We start from the raw sequence: 21,523 nt of genomic DNA on the forward strand, positions 1-21,523 counted from the left end.
GGCGTTTCTGAAACGAAATTTCATTTGAGCAAATCCCACCTTCCTCATCCTGCATAGCTCCCAATTCAATCCAATTAATCTCTTCATCTTAAATTCAGCTCCCCATGCCAGCCATTCAGGTCTTTTTGGAATACAGACTCTGATACCCCCGGCCCTCCCCCCATCTTCCTGCACCTGTACGGATTATCTGCCGACACTGAGCGCCATGTGCCAGGCCCAGTCCTGAAGGAAACGTGCCTGTGGAACAGCAGTGAGGTAGCTGTTACTAAGCCCATTTTTCAGAGAGGTTAAGTGACTTGACCAAGGACACACAGAAAGGGACATAGCAAGGACTTAGACATGGGTCAGCGTGGTTCCAGAACCTGTGCTCTTACTGTAATGCCATACTATGTTATACACTCCTCAATTTCACCCGACTCACTGAAAACATGTATCAAGCAAGACAAGCGTTGTTTCCTAAGTACCAGCAGGAGAGGCCAGCAGTGACCAATCGAAAGGACAAGCAAACCTGAAGGCCACACGGCATGGAGGACAGGATTAGCTTTCAGGGCAGGGAGCACCTCCTGGTGCACTCGGACCCTGAGGAAGGCCTAGGCATCCTACCATGGCCGACTGAAGATGGAGTAACACCTGCCTTCCTCTTTTGGGTAGTAAGGTGGCTACCACGCCAGGAAAGGCTGCCTACAGACATAAAGAAAAGTGGGAGCTCCAGAGAAGTCAGAATCTGTCTGGTGCTGAGGTGTCAGTTTGAGCTGAGGCCGGGCTACAGCTGACCCTGGCATGGGCTGTTCGGACAGAGCCAAGAATGCTAGACTGGCAGCCACCTAGAGACACAGGGAGACACGCTGGTGATGGAGCTGGAGAGTAGTGAGGAGACCGGGGGAAAACTGGACTTCTCATATGACAAAGATACAGGAGTGGTGTAAAATGTTCTTCTAGAACACCTCCCATCATGGAGAGACATCTTGAACAGAGGGATTGGGTCTATAACATTAACTAGGAACAGCATCTTTCCCTGGAAAGTCCAGTTTCTCTGTCTTTGGTTCAACTTTTCCCTGGGGTTGGCCAGCAGTAAAAGGAAGACATTGGATGGAGCTGCTCAGAGCATTTATTTTTTTCTGATTACAAGGCCGGGAGTGGGGAGTAGCTGGACAGGGCATGTTAGCGGTGTGAGCGGTGGCCTGGGTGGAGGAGCAGAAGCAGGGGTTTGAGTGCGGGAGAAGAGGAGCACATCTGTGGAGCAGGCGACCTAGAAGGAAGGATGTGCAGTAGCTGTAAGAGCAGTGCAGGAGGCAGGGGAGCAACTTCAAAGGATAAGGACCCCATTCCCCTAAGTCCATCCCTTCCCTGGATCCCTTCTTTTCTTCCTTAAGTTAAAAACCAAATCCTTGAGGCAGCTCAAGGATCAGAAGTCATAGGTTGGAGAGCGGTTGGCTCTGGCCAGCAGAGCCAGTCTGCCTGGATGGCAGCTCAGGCCTCTTCAGCTGTAGCGTCGATGCCCGCATAAGTGAAGTTCTCAAACAGCGACATGTTCACATAGGCCTGGGGAGCAGAGCAAGCTTTAGTGGGGGCCAGGGATGGGGGCAACTCTGGCCTGGAGGGCCTTGGCTTCCATGTGGTTGGGGTACTTGAAAAGACACTGGTTTGTTCTGGAGACTCAGGATGGCCCCATGGTCAAGGGCAGCCCTCACCAGCCCAGAACAGCAGGGCATTACACCACAGTTGGAGGCGCAGGTGAGGGGCCCTTGACACAATTGTTAGTTGGAATTTTTTTCATGCACTCATCCAGTGAACTGTTTGCTCATTCATTCATTCATTCATTCATTCACTTATTCATCTTTATAAAGCTGTTTTTGACAATTTACCCATTTATATTGTCATTTGATCATTCCTAATTCTTAAGATACTTTACTAGTTCCTTAGCTATTTAGTCATTAATTAATTCATATGAGGAACTCTTTGCATTTATAAATGTATTACATTTATTTTGATATTTTCTTCATTTATATTTATTTGATAAATTCATTTATTCACATGGTATTAGATTCAGTTATTTGATCATGTGTTTTTTCATATGATTGTACCATGTGATTATATCATCCATCCACTAATTCTATTTATTCATTCAGTTCCTATATCATCCATGCATCCATATGGTTAGTTGACCATTCATTCATTGCTCTCTGGCTCTGTGACAGGTGGGGAGAGGTGTCCTAGATGAGAATGGGCTGATGGCTCCAGCAGAGGACAGGAAAACAGTCTGGGACCGGGGACCTAGAGAGGGATTTGCTGCTGGGTTAGCAGTGACCTTGGAAAAATTCAGAAGAACCTAATGTCCAACCTATTGAGAACCGGAATGGGGGGCTGCATCCTGGGGCCGGGCCTAGCTGTGGTGGCCGTCAGCGGTGAGGGTGGGGACCCAGGGGCTGGCGCTGGCTGCTGTGCGAGGGAAGTCCACCCCCAGTCCTCTCACCTTCCTGGCTTCCAGCATTCGGCCCAGCTGCAATGCAATCTGGGCAAAGGGGGGTCGCTCATACGGACGGTCCCGCCAGCACTGACGCATCAGCTCATATCTGTAGATGGGGCATTGCTGAGATGAGGGGTCAGGCCCAACTGGGGTGATGGGGTCCCAGGGCTCACGGCTGAGGCAACTCACACTTCATCATCACAGTTCCGAGGCTGCTCCATGCGGTATCCCTGAGGCAGCTTCTCATAGAGCTCAGCACAGGTCATGCCACAGTAGGGTGTGCCCCCTACAGGAGGGGATACAGCTCCCTCAGCCCAGGACCCCAGAAGGGGAAGGTGGGGGCACCCTGGGGAATGGGAGTGTGGGACTCACCAAGGCTCACGATCTCCCAGAGGAGTACCCCAAAGGACCAGCTGAAATGAGGAGGAGGCACTTAGTTACCTTTAGGCCCTGGGGCAAGCATTTTGGTGTCTACCTACCCTACCCCAGGTTTGCAGCCCATCCCAGCTCGTGCATGTGCCTATTCTGGAAGTCTCCGGCCTTGGTCAGCTGTGGTCACTGCTCCATTGAAACTCCTTCATGGTTCCTGTCAGGCTCAGAGTAATCATAGCTAACATCTTCTATCACACATTTACTATGGGCCAGGCACTGACCATTTACTGTGTGTGTTAATACATTTAACCTTCACACCAACCCTATGCCATTATCCCCATTTTATAGATGGAGACACTGAGGCAATGAGAGGCTTGCTAGATTGCCCAAGGTCACACTGCTAGTAAGTGGAAGAACTGGGATTCAAACCCTGGCAATTTGGCCCCAAAGCCCTTGCTCTTAACTGGCTCTTATAGTGAAACAATCTTCATTCATGTGCGAGTCAGGTGAGGCCAGGGTAGGAGTTCTAGTGGGGGGAGAAACCTAGGGAGTTTGGGAACAGAAGAAGGAAGAAGACAAGTGATGATCAGAGGGGTGGTCGATGTGGTAGAGAGTGAGCAGGGCTGGCCAGGGCTTGGGGCAAATAGGCAGAGCCAGGGCTGGAGGACTGGGCAGGCTCGGTTTCCCAGAGGGGGAGGGGTGTGCCAAGATGGTTGTTTGCGGGAGGGGTGCATAGAGGAGTCTTGGGGGTCATGTTCTGGTTAGGTCCTCATATGGGGATGACCCTGTCTTTTAGAGAGGAAGGTAAGAGCATTCCTGAGTGGTCTCTCCCCATTCACCAGGGCATTATCCACCAGCATCCCCAAACATCTCTAAGGCATCCCCCAGTCTCTTAGACAAACACCACCCCAAACTACCCCTACCCCAATCCTACCCCTGAATCACCTTCTAAGACAAAGCTTCCCTCCAGCTAGCTCCCTTTCCTTCCCACTAAGATACTGGGCATCACCAGGATATACCCACGATACACCTGCACCACCTATGCCTCACCTGGAACACACCCTGGGGACATCAAAGTCATGCCTAGGACTACGTGAGACAAGTCTGAGATGTGTCCGGGTTATGCCTGTGTGCATCCTTGGGAGACCCAGCCCTCCTACCCCCTCCTGCCCCGCACTCACACGTCACTCTTGGTGGTATAGACGCTGTAGTTCAGGGACTCGATGGCCATCCAGCGCACAGGGAGACGCCCCTAGGACAGAGTGGGCTTGAGGGATTGGTGAGGAGGAAGGGCCTGTTTAGAGGGCTCTGGGGAGCAGGGCCAGGCATGGAACCCGAGGGAGGTCTGAGTCTTACCATGGTCTTCTTCACATAGACCTCCTCCCCACGAGAAAGGCCAAAGTCGGCAATCTTGGAGGCCAGGTTCTCTCCGACCAGAACATTTCGGGCAGCCAGGTCCCTGTGGATGAACTGCAGGCACGGTCAGAAGTCAGGGAAGACTGGGGGTGAGTGAGCCCAGGACTCCTGGGCCAGTGAGGGCCTACCCACAGCCTGTTTTCATGTCCATCCTCAAGGCATTTAGTAGCCCCTATCCTTCCTCCCACCCACCTGGGGCCTCCCCCCGGAACAGCGACTGCTCCCTGAGAAAAACCACAGTGCTGGCTGCCATCAGCCCTTCCTTTCCGTGATATGGCCATGGCCAGGCTGAGGTGTATCCCTCTTCCTGGGACAATGGTGGGCTTTTCTTGGGTGACCTTACTGTACCTCCCCCTCTTTGCATGCTCCCTACCTTCCTCTCTCCCAACCTCTTCTCTCCCTTAATTGATGAGAGTGGGGAAGGTCCTTTTCTTGCACAAATTGACCCTTTCTCTCGAGTTCCAAGTCCTCTCCACTCGTCCCTTCTTCAGAGACTGCTACCCATCAACCCCTCCCTCTGTGCTGTGCCCCTCTGCTTTCAAAGGTACTTAAAACTCTACCGCCTTTAAAGTGCTCTCTCCAGTTCATGTGGCCCTAGTACTGCTGCCCTCTCTCCCTTCATTCAAGCAGGGATCCTTGGACTTGGGTTCCAGCCTCCACTCTCTGCTCCTCCTTTACCTTCTCTTGGTAGGTCTCACCCCCTCCCTCACCATTAGCGCCACCATCTGCTGAGTGACAGTTCCCAGACTGTTGTCTCCAGCCCAGGCCTCTCCTGAGTTCTAGGCTGGTATCCACAACTGCTAACTCAACACCTCCACCAAGATGCTCCTCCAATGCTTCAAATGCAGCCCCTCCTCCAGACCTGCTTCCCATCCTGCTCTCTCACCCACTCGCCCAGGCCAGCACCTGGGGGTCATGTCCTCTCGATTCCTCAATCCATATCCAATTAGAGCCCGCTGATTTGTCTCCTGAGGTGGGTGCAGTGGCCTCCCCTCCCCCTCTAGCACCCCCGCCCGCCCTCCCTGCACTCACACACACTCACACACCTGCTTCTCACTCAGGTACTGCATGCCGTTGGCAGCATCACTGGCAAAGCGCAGCAGCTGCCGGGAGCTGAGGGTGGAGGCCGTTCCATGTTCTCGAGCAAAAGCTGGGTCTGTTTCCAGGACCCGGCTTTTCCGCAGAAAATCTAGCAGGTTCCCATAGGGGGCATATTCAATTGCAATATACAAGTAACCTGGGAGGTGGGGAGATACATGGTGGTAGTTCGTATACAGGCAACCTGGTGGCAGTGGGTACCACCAACAGCAGACGGGGAGCCTGAAGCATGAAGGAGAATGAGCAGTGATGTTGAGGTAACCCTGAAGCTCCCAGCAAGGTGCTGACGAGGGTGGCTGTTGATGGGGGTTCTGAAGAAGGGGTAGGTGATAAATTGGGGGCTCACCTCGGTTCTCGCAGGCTCCTAAGAGGTTGATGATATTGGGGTGATGCCCCAATTTGCACAGAACTTCTAGTTCTCCCGCAAAGTCACGATGGTCATTTTCAGAGGCATATTCTGTGTACAGAATACAGTATTACTTTAGCCAGAAATGATCCTGGAGCAAGGGCATGAGCTGGTAAGAGCTGGGGTCAGTTACTGGAGGGAGTCAGGTGGGGCCTGATCTCTGTGGGACAAAGGAGAAGGTCAAGGCTGGGGTCAAAGGTCACTCCCAGCAGACCTTTCAGCATCTTGATGGCTGCATTCATCTTGAGCCCGTCCTTCTTGATCATGGCCCGGATGACCTGGCCAAAGTTTCCTTCCCCGATGAGGTCCTCAAAGGTTATGTCCTCCCACTCCAGCACCGGGTAACTCAGAGGCTCTGGCTGTGGTTTTGGTCTTCGGGTCAGCGTCAAGGTACCTGAGCTGAACTGCAGGATGGTCTCCTCGCCCTTCGCAGGATGGGACAAGTGGGGAGCCAGTCCATGCAAGAGACATGGGGTCAGCAAGAGGCACAAATAAACAAAAAGTGGAGCAAATGGAGACCCAGACAGAGGACATCCCAGTTGTCAGCCAGGGACACACACTTAGACAGAGGACACATACTGAGGCAGAATCATGGGAGAGGGAGCCATGGGTGGGCCTTTAGGTGGACAGACATCCACGGAGAGAGACTGTGGCCTGGGGGTCAGGCGTGAGGGACACTGGAAGAACTGGAAGAGTAAGGTTGCTAGAAGCCACAATCTGAGTCAACAGGAGGAGGAGATTTCTAACATTTAAAATAGAAAGGCAAGTGGAATGAGTTGTGATGGAAAGCAGTGAGCTGATCCCACAACCATGCTTTTTTGTCACCAGGGATGGTCTGGAGAGGATTCCAGCCTTGGCAGTGGGCTAGGGTTTCTTTGTTTATTTATTTATTATTTTTAATATTGTTTTTGAGAGAGAGAAAGGGAGAGAGAAACATTGATGTGAGAGTGAAACATGGATTGGCTGCCTCCTGCATGTCCCCTACAGGGATTAAGCCCACAACCTGGACATGTACCCTGGCCAGGAGTCAAACCTGCAAGCCATCAGTGCACGGGACAACGTCCCACCAACTGAGCCACACTGGCCAAGGCTAGGGTTCATTTATTGAGCACCTACTACATGCTGAGCTCTGAGTTGCTGAGATCTGTGGACGAACTTTCTTCCCCACAGTAGCAGAAGCAGATTCTACCATCCACCCACTTGATGTTCACCCATAGCTCTCGAACTACCCTGGGGCCTAAAGATAGAAAGACCCTAACAAAGAGGAACACTCACTCCTCCCAAATGAGTAGGAGCTGGGCCACCTGGGCAAGGTGCAGGAGAAGGGAACAGTAGAACAGGACAAGGTTAGCTGCTAATATGAGAACTGGGAGAGCCACTAAGACAGTCATGATGGTGGGGCTCCCTAGGAGACCCCAGGTTGATGGGGAAGGCGTGGGGACATGGGTCACATTGATTTGCATGAGACACGGAGGGCTGAAGACACATACCAGCAGGCACATGCATGTTCTAGTGGTGGTACTGTAGGCAGGTGGGTCCATGCAGAGGTCCCCATGGATGTGCACATGGAGGGGCACAAGGAGAGGGACAGAGGCATATACACATGGGGGTGCTCATGGGGACATATGCATGCTTGCACACACGGCACACATTCATGTGCACATACCCACAAGCAGGCACACGTAGCAGGGGTGTATCTTGATATATGTTAGCATAATATATATGTTAAAGGCTGCTTTCCCACCTCCTTTCCCCAACCTTTGTACCCATTCCCCTCCCCCTCCACAGCCGTGGCAGCTTTCTGTGCACACTGACCACAGAGAGCGGGCCCATGCAGCCTGAACAAAGAAGCCAATTGAATCACTGAAAGGAGTTTTTAAAGGCACGGCAGAGACAATAGCTTTGGACTCTAGGCTTTCTAGCACAAGGATCAGCCCTTGAAAGAGAAGAGGGTCTTTTTTTGAAATGTCAAAGCTGGGTTGTAAATATCAAGAGCCAGGCATGGAGGACCAAGGGCAGAGTTCAGGTCATAAGTTGCAGCAGCAGCGAAGGTCTCAGAGGAGACAGGACCAGGGAGTGGGGAGAGAGGTGGGAGGAGGTAAGAAATGGGAGGAAGTGACAAGAAGAGATGACACTGCATCCTGGAGGATGAGCCAGCACCCTCCCCTCACTCCTAAGGACGAGAGAAGGACAGAAAACCCAGACAGGTTTGCAGGGAAGCCAGGAAGAGTGGAAGCTCGTGTTTCCTTTCTCCAGGAGCAATGGTGAGGCCGCAGGCCCAGTACAACTCTAGGGTGGGAGAAACAGCTGGATAAGGAGTTGTACAATGGGTCTGAGGGTCAATGAATATGTTGTCGTCCGCAGGGCACAGGGACGCACCCCAGAGTCCTTAAGTCTCCCCAAGAAAGACCTGGGATTTGCAAGGATGGAGGATGGGATGAGTAGCTCACAGAATGAGTAGCCTGTTGGCAGGAGGCCAGAGGAGGGCTGAGCCCATCAGCCACAGCTGTGTGCAGACGGAAGCTGCTCCCAAGCGGGGGAGGGATGCCAGGACAGAGGCCGCATGAAGCCCGGCTGCCCCTCCGTGATATCACTGTGCCGCGTAGGCTCAGATCATCCCCATGGAGAAGGGGGAGAATCTTGAACGGATCATAGTGAAATATAGACACAGCTGAGTTATTCTGAACTAGAAATAGGAACTATTTCACCACTAATGGCAATGGGCTCATCAGCCGAGTCAGTTTTAGAGAAATAAAGAAAACTATATCTTATGCCCTGAGTGTCATTAGGTGTAGTTTTATACTCGCACCAAACATGCACACACACCACACACACACCACACACACACACACACACACACACACTCTCTCTCTCTCTCTCGGGTTTACAAGTACTTGTCTGTACACAGGTAGGAACATATATACATAGGGTCTGCATGCATGTGCCTCAGGCTGGTCGGGGGTGGTGGTGACTGACCGATCCTGACTGGTAGGTGAAGGTGCGTCTGCGGTGCAGGCAGCTTCTGCGGATGCACACCAGGGCTAGGAGGGCGGCGAGGATGGTGAGGCAGGTGGCAGACATGGAGCCCACCACGGCCAGGATCAGCTGTTGATCTAGGCCCTCTTTAGCTGCCCGGATCTCTTGGACTGGGCCCTCACTCTGAAGCCCTGGACACAATAAGAGGGGCAGATCATAGGGACGCCTGGGTCAGGAAACCCAGAGGCCACCATGGGGTCACAGAGGGAGAGGCCAGAGATCCCAGTGCCAGGCAGGGATCGGGGATGGCAGGCCTAGGGCCCTGCTCTCTCACCATTGCCCAGGGTGGACTCTTCTGCAATATTGCTCCAGTCACCGGGACCCTGGACACTGGCCCGCACACGGAAGAAGTAGCGTGTGCTGGCATTGAGGCTGCGGACGATGGTGCTGGTCTCCTCTGGCCGGTCCACATCCATCCACAGTGGGTCTCCTGAGCCCCCAGCCACCTGCACCTCCACGATATACTTGGATATAGGTCCAGCCAGAGCCTCCGGGCGCTGCCACGTCAGCTGGATCTCAGAGTCTGAGAGGGCCTTTGCATAGAGGTGCCGGGGGGCTGGGGGCCCTGAGAGATGGGATGGAAAGGCAGGGCTCAGACAGGACAAGTGGTGGAGCTGTGGGGTCAGGCACATCGTCGCTCTAGCAGTGTCCCCTCTGAGGACCCCAGAATGGGAGCTGCCCTTCCAGCCTCCGCCTTCCCTCTTGGGCTGAATTCCTCTCCCTGTGGTCCCCTTCACCCTTGAGCTTCTGCTTCCCTTTATTGTCCTGCTATCCCAAGTCTCCCTGGGGTTCCAGACCCTCGCGGTGTCCTAGTCCTCCCCCACCCCACATGCCCTGTTGTCCGCCCACGTCCTCCCCGTGTCCATGTCTGCCTGATGCTGTAGGTCCTCCTGGGCCTGTGTTTTCCACGTGCCCTGGGTTTTCTCCATATCCATCCAGTCTCCTGTAACCTCTCATGTCCTTTTGGGTCTCATGTGTCCCCTGTCCTCCCCTCATTCTGCGCCCTTCCCCCTCCTCAAGCATACGGCTGAGGGCAGAAGCCCGTGTGCATGGGGCAGGGCCCAGGAGGGTGCAGTGGTAGTCGCACATCCAGGAGGTAGTGGGTGTCAGGCATGAGTCTGGTCAGGAGGGCGGGGCGAGCCTGGGGGGATGAGACCTTCTCCTGCTGCTCCTGTCCCCGTGCCCTGTCCCACAGGCGCAGCAGGAAACCATCGCCCACCAGTGGCCCAGGCACCGAGGGTGAGGACCAGCTCACTCGCAACCGGTCAGGGCCCTCCACATGCCAGCCCTCCAGCCTTGGTTGCAACAAGGGCTCTGGGGCCAGAGGTCAGGGGTCAGAACTCTCCAGTGAGTCCTTGGGCCTGGACAGGACAGTGATCCTCAGGGGACAGGTGGGACAACCTCCAGTGGGAAAGGCAGGGGCCCGTGGGGTGGATAAGATTGACAACCCCTGAGTGCACAGGACAGTAACCCCTGGGGGACAGGAAAGGATGACTCTGGGCCTCTCACCAAGACAGTCTGTGGTCATGAGGGTGGGAGGCCCCCAGGCCCCCTCCCCTCCTTCCCCTGGTCGGCTCAGCTGCACAAGGACATTGTATCCTGTCTTCGGCCTGAGGTTCATTAACGTCACGTTCTCACTGGGGTCCACTGAGGGCGGGGTGCAACAGCATACATCATTTAGTCTTTTCCAGAAGCCACCATTCTCCTTTCCTCTCTTCCCTCAAACCACTCTCCCTCCCCTCCGTTCTCCCCTCATTATTACCCAACACCCTGTCCCGCCCCAGCCCTCCCCAGCCCTCCCACTCACCCACAATGGCAGACCAGGCCACGGCGCTGTCCTGAGGCTGGTAGTGCAGGCGGACAGAGGTAATGGGTCCATCCCCAGAGTAGGACACCAGCGGGGACACCACGAGCTGGCGGCTCTGCTTGGCCAGGAGCCTAGGAGCAGTCAGGGGCACCGGGGGCACTGCCAGGAGACTCGGGTAAGGCATGGCTCAGAAAGCCCACCGATCCTCAGAAACATGAGAGGACTCTATGTTCTGGCCAACAAAGACCCTTGGTCTCGGTTTGGATCTGGACTGGGAAGATCAACTTCGACAGATGAGCAGAGCGGCCAGGGCCCAAGGAGGACAGGCTTCTGCCTGTGGGCAGCGTGGGCACAAGGCTCCGGCGCTACGCTACGTTTAGTGTATGGTCTACTTTACTCTTCACGGCAATACTATGAAGTGAGTGCTGACACCTTCATCTGAGAGAGAAACAAGCTGTGAGGGGCTAAGTAACCTGCTTCAGGGATGAAGCTAGGAATTTGCAGAGTGAGGATTAGGACCCAAATTGTCTGGGTCCAAAGCCTGGGGAGAGAGAAGAGAAAGACCGGGGTGGAGCCCCGCGGCCAGGCTAGAATTTCCTGGTGGTGGAGGGGGCTGCAGATGGGTGGGAGGGGTGGTGAGCAAGTGTGAAGAGTGAGGGGGAGGAAGTGAGAGAGGTCTGGGCTTATGTGGGGAGCAGGGAGTGCGGGAGCAGAGGGAGAGGAACCCAGAGGGGGCAGGGGGTGTGAATGGTGCTGGAGAGGGTGAAGGGACACCTGGGCCAGGTGGGCATGCTCTGTTCTGAGCTGTCCTGGGCACTGGCAGCTCCCTCCTCAGTTCACCTCTGGGAAGTGGAGCAGGTCACCCTGTCCTGGCACTGAGTGCCCTGTGGTGTGGGTCAGAGGGGGAAGTAGCATCCCAGAGGCGAGCTAAAGGCCACTGTGGGAGGTGGAGAGGACAAGCATGGCCAGGCAGGAGGCTGGGTGAGGCCAGACGGTGTCCCATTTCCAGGGCACGGCATGTCCCTTCCAGATGGGACAGAGCGGTGCTCCCACCCTGACATTGCCCAGCCCAGACCTCTGGTTGACCATATGCCCTCTTCTTTGCCTGGTACTGGGCTGTGACCTTAAATGCCCTTGCCCTTCCTGCTACGATGCCCAGTCTCAGCAGTATCGGCTAGTGCCTACTCTGCCTGCTGCCCATCCTCCATGAACATCACTGACCTTTGACATTGACCTTGAAGCGCTGGCTGTCTTGACCACCAGAGGTGGACACACGGCATTCCCAGAGCCCACTGTCTCCAAGAGTCAAACGTGGCACCTCGAACTCAGCTGTAGTCCTATCTGGCTCCACAATGGCCTTGGTAGACTGAGAGAGGCAGGGGAAGGGGACAAACCAAAGATAACATACATCCATGTGGCGGCCACATGTCTGTCTAGACTGACAAGGGGACAGAGGCCAGGAGGTAGCCCCTCAGCAATCAGCTAGACCCCATTTGAGCCAGTGGGTAGAGCTTGCAGAAAGCCCTGAGGGGTCAGAGGTCTGAAGGACCAACTGTAAAGCTGTCGGGGGGCTGGCTGGGGTCGTGGGACTGACCAGTAGGACGGTGCCGTCTGGCTTGTGGAGCTCCATGTTGCCCGGTACTGGGAAGGGGTTCCCAGCAGCTGCACAGTTGATACGGGGCACCGTCCCCAAGTTGAACTCCAGTTCTGAGGCCACATCTAGGATCTGGGGAATCCGGTCTGGGGAGAGAAAGGACACTCATCCTGGAGCTGTCACAGGGGCAGACACATGGCCACCAAAGTGCCCTTCGTCCTGTGTCATGCATCTCAGTGGAGGCGCTGCCATCTGCCCTGTCACTCAAGCCTGAAAGTCAGCACGGTCCCGTGTAAGCTCTCGGAGCCCTTGTGCCCCACCTCTAACCAGCCGCAGTCCGCCTCCTGAGCCCCTCACCTCCTAAGATCCTTTCATACCAAAACCGGGGCCCTCGCAGCCTCAGCCTCGTGGTCAGAACACTGGTCAGACCTCATTCGTTTCTGGGCCCTGCCACAGCCCATCTGGGTTTCCTGTCCCCCTCTTTACCCAGCAGCTGGGGTCCTTTCTGAAGCATCAATCTGACCACCTTGTGCCTCTGCAACAATTCCTTCCTGCCCCTACTACACTAAGTGAAAACCATTTGGCTCGCCATTCAGAGTCCCTCAGGTGTGACCTCCTCTGACCACTGCCAGCCTCCCCTTATGCCACTGTCCTGCTACCCCAGCCTTTGCCTAGCCATCTCTCTCTCGTCCTTCATATCCCATCTCAGATCTCACCTCTTCCGAGAAGCCCTCTCTGACCCCTCAGGCTGGCCGGGGCCTCCTCTGGGCTACCACCCACTCTGGGCTGCTGCTATCTCTGGATGGTGGTGCAGACGGGGTACTGGAAACACCTTCCAGACCCTGAGCTCCCCAAGGGCAGGACTTAGGAGCGTTCACAGGAACTATGTCTGGTGAAGTTTGGCTTGTCTTGAAGGGTCTGAGATCCCTGTGTTCATACCTGACTTCTCACAGTGTGCTCCATGCCACCCGGAGGGGCACACACAGCCACTGAAGCGGTCACAAGTGCCGCCATTCTGACACTGGCACTGGAGGCTGCAATCAGCCCCAAAATGGCCAGGGGCACAGGCTGGGAACAGAAGGGGTGTGGTTAGAAGGGCACAGGTCAGGGGGCACAGCTGGGGCCTGGATAATGACAGGCTGGGTGGAGAGGGCACTGGGCAGGTGAGCAGGGGACTGTAGAAAGCTTGGTGTGCAAGTCAGGGCCAGAGCAAAGGGTCCAGGCCAGGCTTGTGGCAAGCTCTCTGGGTTGGGGACCATGGAGGGGGGGTTAGCGCATACCTTCCTGACACTGGCTTCCTCTCCAGCCAGAGGCACAAGAACAACCGTAGGGGTCTGGGAGGCAGAAGGTGAGGCCCCGGCAGCCTGACGTGCTTGGGCACTGCTCCTGGCAGCTCTGCCCAAAACGGCCCTCTCTGCAGGCTGGAAGGAGGGCATGTGGTGTAGGAGCCTCTGTTGGGACCCAGGGTCTGGGACCTACTTGGCACTCTCATCTTTTAAGCTCCATCCCCATGGTTCAAGGGTCTTCCCCCAGCCAGGCATCCTGTCCTGCCTAGGTCCTAGCTCCCCCCCCTCCTTACCTTTCTCACAGTGGGTACCAGTGAATCCCGGGGGGCACACACACTCGCCGTCCTGGTCATGGCAGACACCTCCATGCAGGCAGCCTGGGCATTCCTTGGTACAGCCTGGTCCCCAGCGCCCTGCCCCACAGCCTGGAGGAATGTGCTTTCAGCAGATGACCCTCGCCCACCTGACCACTGCTGCCGAGGAGGGGGGCAGCCCTGAGGACCCAAAGGAAGTACCCACAAGATTCCCAACCTCCCGCACCACCCGCCACCTCTGCTCTCTGCCCCTAACCCCGCACGATGAGCCGAAAGAAGGCGCTGCCCAGGGGGCTGGCTTCCAGGTAGGTGGCACTGTAGATGCCGCTCAGTGGTGGCTGTGCATTTGGGAGCTGCAGCAGGAACCGCCCATCCTGGGCATCATGCCAGTCCAGGGTATAGAAGTAGGATCCTGGGGGGCATAAGCGGGTCAGGGGCCTCAGCACCATGTGAGAGCTGGTGTCCCCTCCCTCTGCGCATCTCTGCCCAGGTCACATCGATGTGCATCATGCACTGCAGTCTGACCTGGGGGAAGCACCCGTGAGCGTTTGTACACAAGCCAGAAAGCTGGGAAGCATCCTCTCTCCAGAATCTAGCAGTAAATCAGTCTGTCTCCTCATCTAAACTGTCCTCTTCTCTCCAGGCCCACTGGCACCCACCACCCTGGTCCCCACTTCTCATAGCCTCCCGAGTGGTCGGTCTCTCTGCCTCCAGTCCCCCCCTTTCCCATCTGCCCTCTACTCAGCAGTGGTTTTTGTTTGTTGGTTGCTTTTCTTTTTTATTGTTTTTGTTTGTTTTTTGCAACAGACTCCTCTGCAGCTCCCTGCTTCCTCTCTGCAGCAGTTCCCACTGCCCCCAGGACCACATCCCACTCCCTAGCACATCATTTTCTCTGTCACCCTTTGGCCACTGCATAGCTCTCTAGCCCCATACCTCTCCACACCCTGCCTGGCTCCTAAAATTCTTGAATTCCGGAATTACTGGTTTCCATTCCTGCCTTTGCTCTCCCTCCTTCTTTGTCTGGCTAATTCCCATTCCTTCTGTGAGGCACAGTTCAGGTGTCACCTACTGCGGGATTTCTCCCAGGAGGTCTCCCTCCCGGACCTGCAGACCCTGTGCCTGCCCCACACCCTGCTTGGCTTTTTGCTCAGGGCTGAATGGAGACTTTAGGGAGCCCCGGTCTACCTGACTATCCACATGGCTTCAGAAAGCTGGGAGCTCAGCAGGCGAACCCCTTGGCCCAAGGGAAGAGTCCTCCTCCTTCAGGAGCCCAGGAACCCAAAAGGCAGCAACAGGGCTGTGGGTCTGAGGGCCGAGGCAGGAATCTTTGGGACCAGAGGAAAACAGCTTCCTCCCATGGGGTGGCTGAGCTCCCCAGGTCTCACCAGGCCCCAGCACACATCTGGACAAATGTCCAGAAGAGACTAGACTTTCCCTGCCTGTGCTGGGACAAGGTTACCAGTTCTCTTCCCCATGGGAACTGCCGCTCCCGCTACGTGGGCTATGTACCTGCTAGCCCCCAGGGGAGTGTCAAAAGTGAGGGTTTAAGGTAGTGCTAATTTGGGGGTGACAGAGCAGTAGGTAGGTGACCACGATGCCATCGGTTCTCTGGGTGCAGGAGAACTGATGCAGGTGCTTCCATGGACCTGGTCCAGGGCAGAGGGAGCCCTGCAGGTTGGCCAGGGGGTAACAGGTGTATGGGAATGATAGGTATATAAGGGCCCAAGGTTGGCCAGGGAGGTGTCGGGGTGTCAGATCTGTGGGTTTACCTGCCCAACCAGCTCAAATGCTCCCCTCACCGTTGCTCTTCCAGATCACATCTGTCTGCTTCTCCTTGAGCACACGCGCGGAAAGCACAGCTGTGTCGCCTTTGTTCACCGTGTGTGTGACTTTGTCGGGGAGCAGCTGGGCTGCAGGGTGGGTGGAGGTGCGGTCAGTGGTCAAAGGCAGCCTCTCCTCTCCCTCCGCACAGCGGACAGCGGGCCAGACTTACCTCCCGGGCTGTTGTGCACGTAAAGGATGCTGGTGCGTCGGGCCCCGGTGCCGCCCACGCAGGAGAAGACCCCCACCAGGTCTGAGGGCTTGGAGAAGCCGCTCAGCGTGATCCGCTGTGAGCCGTTGAGAGCCAGCTGCGGTGGCTGCCGGGGCCGGGGTGTGCGCACGATGCGGTCGTCTTTCTCCAGCACCAAGGCCTGGCCCCAGGCATCGGAGCCCCTGCCCGCGCCCACCTCCCCGGACACGCAGGTCAGGTAGAACCGGTGTGGCTCCGTGCGGCGCAGGTCGGCCAGCAGCGTCAGGTCCACCGCAGCACCTGGGAAGGGACAGCAGTCCTCCATCTGACTGGGTCCCCAACCTTCCTCCCTCCTTACCCCCTCTTCCCCACCTTCAGGCACTGCACTTAGGCAGGCATTTCCTCCCCATCCCTTCCTGCCCCTTCCCTGCACTGACCCCTTTCCTCAAGCCTCTTCATGGGAACAGAGCAAAAACAAAAACAAAGCCCCTTCTCTGGCCTCATCCCCCCCACCCTCCTCCTGCCAGATGGCTTCCCTTTGCAGCCCAGCTTTGGAAAGAATGATCTATGCTCCCTGTCTCCGTTTCCTTTTTTTTAAATCCTCACCCGAGGACATTTTTCCATTTTTTGTTCAGATAGAGTGGGAGGACGAGGAGAGAGGAGAAACATCGACGTGAAAGGGACACATCGAGTGGCTGCCACCTGCACGACCCAACCAGGGCTGGGGACAAACTGCAACCAAGGTACATGCCCTCAGCGGGAATTGAACCCAGGTCTCTCTAGACCGCAGACCGACACTCTAACCACTGAGCAACCGGCCAGGGCTTGCTTTTTTTTTTTTTTTAAATCCTCATCCAAGGATAGTTTTCAATTTATCTTCAGACAGAGTGGGAGAGAAGGAGGAAGAAGGGGGGAGAGAGAGAGAGAGAGAGAGAGAGAGAGAAACCATCAATGTGAAAGACACACTGACTGGTTGCCTCCCACAGGGCCAAGGACTGAACCGCAACCAAGGTACACACTCTTGAGCAGAATCGAACCCATGACTCTTTGATCCCTGGGCCAATGCTCTAATGGGACGCTCTAACCACTGAGCAAGCTGACCGGTGCTCTGTTTCCTTTTTATTCCCCCTCAAACCCGTTCTCCTGACCTGTCTCTCAAACTGCTCTGCCAAGGGAGCCCCTCTCCCTGCTCCCCACTAAGAAGGTGCAGGCTGGGAGAGCCAAGGAGCATAGGGGGCCTTGGAGGGACCCCTCCCTGTCACTCCAGAAATAAATCTAGACACATTTGCTGTGCTGGGATTTAAGACGGGAAAGGCTGGGTTCTGCAGCCAGGTGGTTGTGGGGCAGAAAGGAAGAGAGCTGTGGGCCCTGTGAAAAGCCAGAGACGAGGGCAGGCACCGGGTCGACGTGCAGAGACCAAGGTGGGCCGCGGGTCTTCGACTTCCACAGCACTGCAGGCCTTGCTGGGAAGACAGGCATGGACACGCTATCAAATGCAGGGTGCCTTTGGGGAAGCACAGAGGATGGGTGCCTGACCCATGGCAGAGGATGAAGAGATGCCTTCTGGGAGATGGAGACCTCCCCTGGAGGGACTTAACGCTGAACATGGAAGGAGGACATGGAAGGGTGAGGAGAATAGCAGGGGGGAGAGGTCAGTGGTAAGAAAGGGTATTCTAGGCAGAGGCCACAGCCTGAGTAAAGATGTGGAATGAGCCCTGGTCGGTTTCTCAGTGGTTAGAGCGTCAGCCCACCGACCAGAGAGACCTGGGTTCAGTCCTCGCTAAGGGCACATATCTCTGTTGCAGTTTGTCCCCAGCCCGGGTTGAGGTCCTGTGGGTGGCAGCCAGTCGATGTGTCTCTCTTATAGTGATGTCTCTCTCTCTCTCTCTCTCTCTCCCTCCAGCTCTATCTGAAGATAAATGCAAAACTATCCTCAGGTGAGGATAAAAAAAAAAAGATGTGGAATGAAAAATATTATGGTGCAGACAGGGCGATGTTCAAATTCAGTGTGACTGGGGCATATAATGTAAGGCACAGAGTGGGCTGCAGACCAGGCCTGACCACGGTGAGCCCTTCGAGGCTCCTCAGCCCCATGACCCCGCACCTTTCTGAGCCCCTCTTCCTCATTCCTGCCTGCTAACTGCCAAGTAATTAGCTTAAATGCCTCTTAGCTTATCAATGAATATTCTTCGAAAGTCTACCATGGGTAAGTGAAGCTAACATCTGATGACTGCCTGCCATGTGCTAAGCACCTGATTTCCAAGGGAGCCTCATACCCTTCAGTGAAGTTGATGTCTTTCCACTTACAGAGGAGGGTGGTAATTATTCTACAGGCTTCCTTGAGCATGCTCCTTCTCCCCCTTGGCTTTAAGATCACCTGAGTCAATAGCCCTGGGACAACCTATCAGCTTTCCTCAAACACGTATTTTTTAAATCCTCACTCAAGGATGGATGGAGATATATATAATTTAAGAGAGAGAGAGAGAGGAAAGTGGAGGAAGAGAAACATCAATGTGAGAGAGAAACACTGATCAGTTGGCTCCTGTATGCACCCTGACTGGGGGTTGAACCTGCAGCCTAGGTATGTACCTTGACTGGGATTGAACCCAAAACCTTTTGGTGTATGAAATGACTCTACAATCAACTGAGCCACCCAGCCAGGGCTAACCTGCTTCTCTTCAGTGCTCCCTGACTCAGCGGATGGCACCAGCCTCCTGAGACACAAACTTCGGAGTCATCTCAAACTCCTGTCATAGTAATTAATGTTTATTGGAGGTCAATTGTATGCCAGGTGCTTTATTTATGTTCTCATTTTATCATCCTAACTATCTGGGGAGGTGGGTGTTATTACCCCGATTTTATAGCCAGGGAAGGAAGACTCAGAGACGTACTTGCCCAAGGTCATACAATTAGTAACTGGCAGAGCCAGGTTTTCTGACTCTAAAGTCCATACCTTTAAGCACTATACTGGCTGCCCTAATCAGTCACAAAATTCTGCAAATCATATTTCCTCAAAACCTTTTAACTTTTTCCCCATCTGTAAGCCCGCCCTTGCCTAGCCCACACTCTTACCCACTTGGGCCATCCCAACAGCCACATCCCTCCTTTCTCAGCTCATCCTCCAAAGTGATCCAGCGAAGGCCTTGTGGCTCTAGCCTACAACCTCCCATGGCTCCCTATTGCCCTCAGGATAAAGGGCATGCTCTTGAGCTCCTTGCTGCTCACAGGCTGCCTGCCCCTCCTGCTGTGTTCTTTAGGAACCTTCTCTCCCAGGCACTTCCAGACTTGTCTGGAATGAAGACAGCTGGTCTTAGGGAAGTCTTTCAAGACCCCCTTTTTATCTACTGCCCAAGGCGGAGTAAGTGCTACTTGGGAGCTCCTTCTGTCTATGTGTTTAGCGCTCACCCCACCTCCTGTGTTCCCTACTAGAGTATGAACCACTCAAAGGCAGCCCCTGCATTCTAGTCCTCTTCGGCCAGCACACCGAAGGAATTGGCTACCACTTATTCAGAAGCCCTCACCAAGTGCCGTGCATTGTGCCAATTGTTTTTTGTAAATTACCTCATTTAAACCCCATAACAGCCATAGGAGGTCAGCATCCTTTAATCTCGCTGTGCAGGTCTGGAGGCTGTCTGCCTCTCAACTAATGGCCCACCATTTAGCACAGCTCCTGGAATATTGTTGGTTCTTGATGAATGTTTGTCAAGTGAATAATTAAATGAATGCAATACAATGACCCTATTAACATTCACTGAAAACTTTGTAGGCCCTGATGTTCCCCACTGATCCTAAGATCCAACATTGTTCTACCCCTCCCCTCCCCTCTCCCTCTCTTCTTCTCTCCTCCCCTCTCCTCCCCTCCCCTCCCCTCCCCTTCCCTTCTTCAACCCCAGACTGCAGTGCTGTCTAACACCTGATCCCACTTTCTAGGTTTCCCTGGGCCTAATCTCACTTTCTAGCTGATCACAGTATGGATGAAAGTGATGACAGTGATGATAGGATTTACTGGAGAATCAGGGCCTTGGGGGCTGGGTGTGGCGTGGCTTGGGGGAGACTTACCAACATGAGAAGCCAGGAAGATGATGACGAGCAGCAAAGGGGGCCCCAGCCAGACCATACTCCGGAGGCTGACTGGGCCAACCAGGACAAGCCGGGCCCACGGTCAATGACTCTGGGTCTGGCTGCTCAGCCTGTGCTAGTCAGTGAGTGTTGGTGCTGGGGAGGAAGAGGAAATGAGGTGGCTTGGGTGGGAAGGGTGGGAAGGACTTATCCTGCTTCTGGGCTTCTAGGCCCCCAGTGTGACCTCCACATGCTGGGGGTGGGTGTGGCCTAGAAGGCCCTGGAATGGGGTCACTAGAGGTGGGGGGAGGGTTGTGGTAAAGTCAGACCTGGAGACTGTTGGGCTGATTTTTCCATCCCCTTTTCTCTCCTTGGTCTTCAGTCTTGCCAGAACACAGGAGGCAGGAAAGGGAGGAAGCCAGTGGCTTCCGCCTATTGAGGAGGGAAGGGGGAGGATATGGTTCTGGGTCTCCCCTCCCACTCAGCACATACACACAGGACAACCCACACGATTTCTCGTGTGCCCCAGGACACAGTTACATGGGTGTCCTGGAGAGCGTTCACGTATTAACGTGAGGATCTTTGTGGGCTCATGAATGTGCGCACTCGGAGGAGCTAAAGAACTCACACCAGGGCAAACAAGGACTTTGCTTCTATCTTGTGTAGCTCTTATTTTACAGATGGGCAACTGAGGCCTGCAGTGCTTGAGGGCATGCTGAGGTCATGGCAAAGCTGGGGCTTGAACTTCTGACTTAGTTACTCCTCAAGGGCATGTGTTAAGCAGACTCAGAGAGTCTTGCATTTACAGTCCTCAGCTGAGGCCACTAACAGAGGCATTCATTTTTCAGCAAACCCTGTCTGTCCCTGAGCACTGGGGCCTCAGAAGTCTGCCCAGGAGCGCACTTCCTCTTGAGGGCTGACGACAGCCTGGGTGGTCCCAGCCCCACGGCAAAGCCCCATGGATCTTGCTTTTGCTGTGCCCCCGCGTCTCTCACTGCCCTGGCACCAATGCCTCGCCTGGTGCCACCACTGGCAGTTTCTAGAACAGACCATGACCTGCAGGCGTGGAATGCCCACAGGGGTGTGTGTGTGTGTGTGTGTGTGTGTGTGTGTGTCCTTGCAGGGAACAGAGGTCTTGGAGCCATCAGATGTCTGGGGCTCACTGGTGAGATCTGTGGCCCCTCTGGCCTGGAATGGATGGTTGGGGTGGGGATGAGACCTGGTGCCAGCTTAGGTGACTTGGGTTTGGAAGTCTAAACCCTCCCTCTGGGGCTGGAACATCTTTCCAGAGTCTGTTCTGGGGTGAAGACTGGACTTGCCTTTGGACCTGTCACTGTCCTGGGGAAGTTAAGTCCCTTCAGGGGGTTGAGCTGGCTTAGTCCTAGAGCTCTTCTGAAAAATCCCCGAGAGGTCCCAGGAGAAGCTTTGAGCATGAAAAAGGATCAGGGAAGACCCCGCTCTGTAGGCCTATGGACACTCCATTCCTACGTCTGAGGCTGAGAATAGCTTTCTCTGCACAAGACTCAGGTGGGAGTGGGAATAGGGGTGGGAGGGTGTGGTTGATGCCTTTGACTTTAGCTCTTGGTGCCAAGATCTTTGGATCTGGCATGAGAAGGGAGCAGGGACGTGCTGGGGTAGTTTTTCTCACAGGGTTGTA

General features: G+C 54.9%; 1 protein-coding gene across 1 annotated transcript; it reads right to left on the minus strand.

Annotated features, from left to right (window-relative positions):
* Window positions 1–1,173: 1,173 nt before the first annotated feature.
* Window positions 1,174–20,261, minus strand: TIE1 (tyrosine kinase with immunoglobulin like and EGF like domains 1). The gene is given in 25 exon segments (XM_036255701.1): window positions 1,174–1,542; window positions 2,474–2,573; window positions 2,657–2,753; window positions 2,840–2,880; window positions 4,021–4,091; window positions 4,196–4,309; window positions 5,302–5,492; window positions 5,700–5,810; window positions 5,974–6,184; window positions 8,736–8,926; window positions 9,070–9,389; window positions 9,850–9,876; window positions 9,878–10,109; window positions 10,305–10,442; window positions 10,603–10,761; window positions 11,824–11,968; window positions 12,197–12,342; window positions 13,136–13,264; window positions 13,477–13,617; window positions 13,776–13,907; window positions 14,053–14,208; window positions 15,596–15,706; window positions 15,790–16,107; window positions 19,867–20,022; window positions 20,196–20,261. Coding segments are annotated over 24 exon segments (3,411 nt in total). The 5' UTR covers window positions 19,925–20,022; window positions 20,196–20,261; the 3' UTR covers window positions 1,174–1,470.
* Window positions 20,262–21,523: the final 1,262 nt, after the last annotated feature.

The sequence above is a fragment of the Molossus molossus genome, unplaced genomic scaffold (genome assembly GCF_014108415.1).
Source record: "Molossus molossus isolate mMolMol1 unplaced genomic scaffold, mMolMol1.p scaffold_m16_p_12, whole genome shotgun sequence".
In the NCBI taxonomy this organism is placed as follows: Eukaryota; Metazoa; Chordata; class Mammalia; order Chiroptera; family Molossidae; genus Molossus; species Molossus molossus.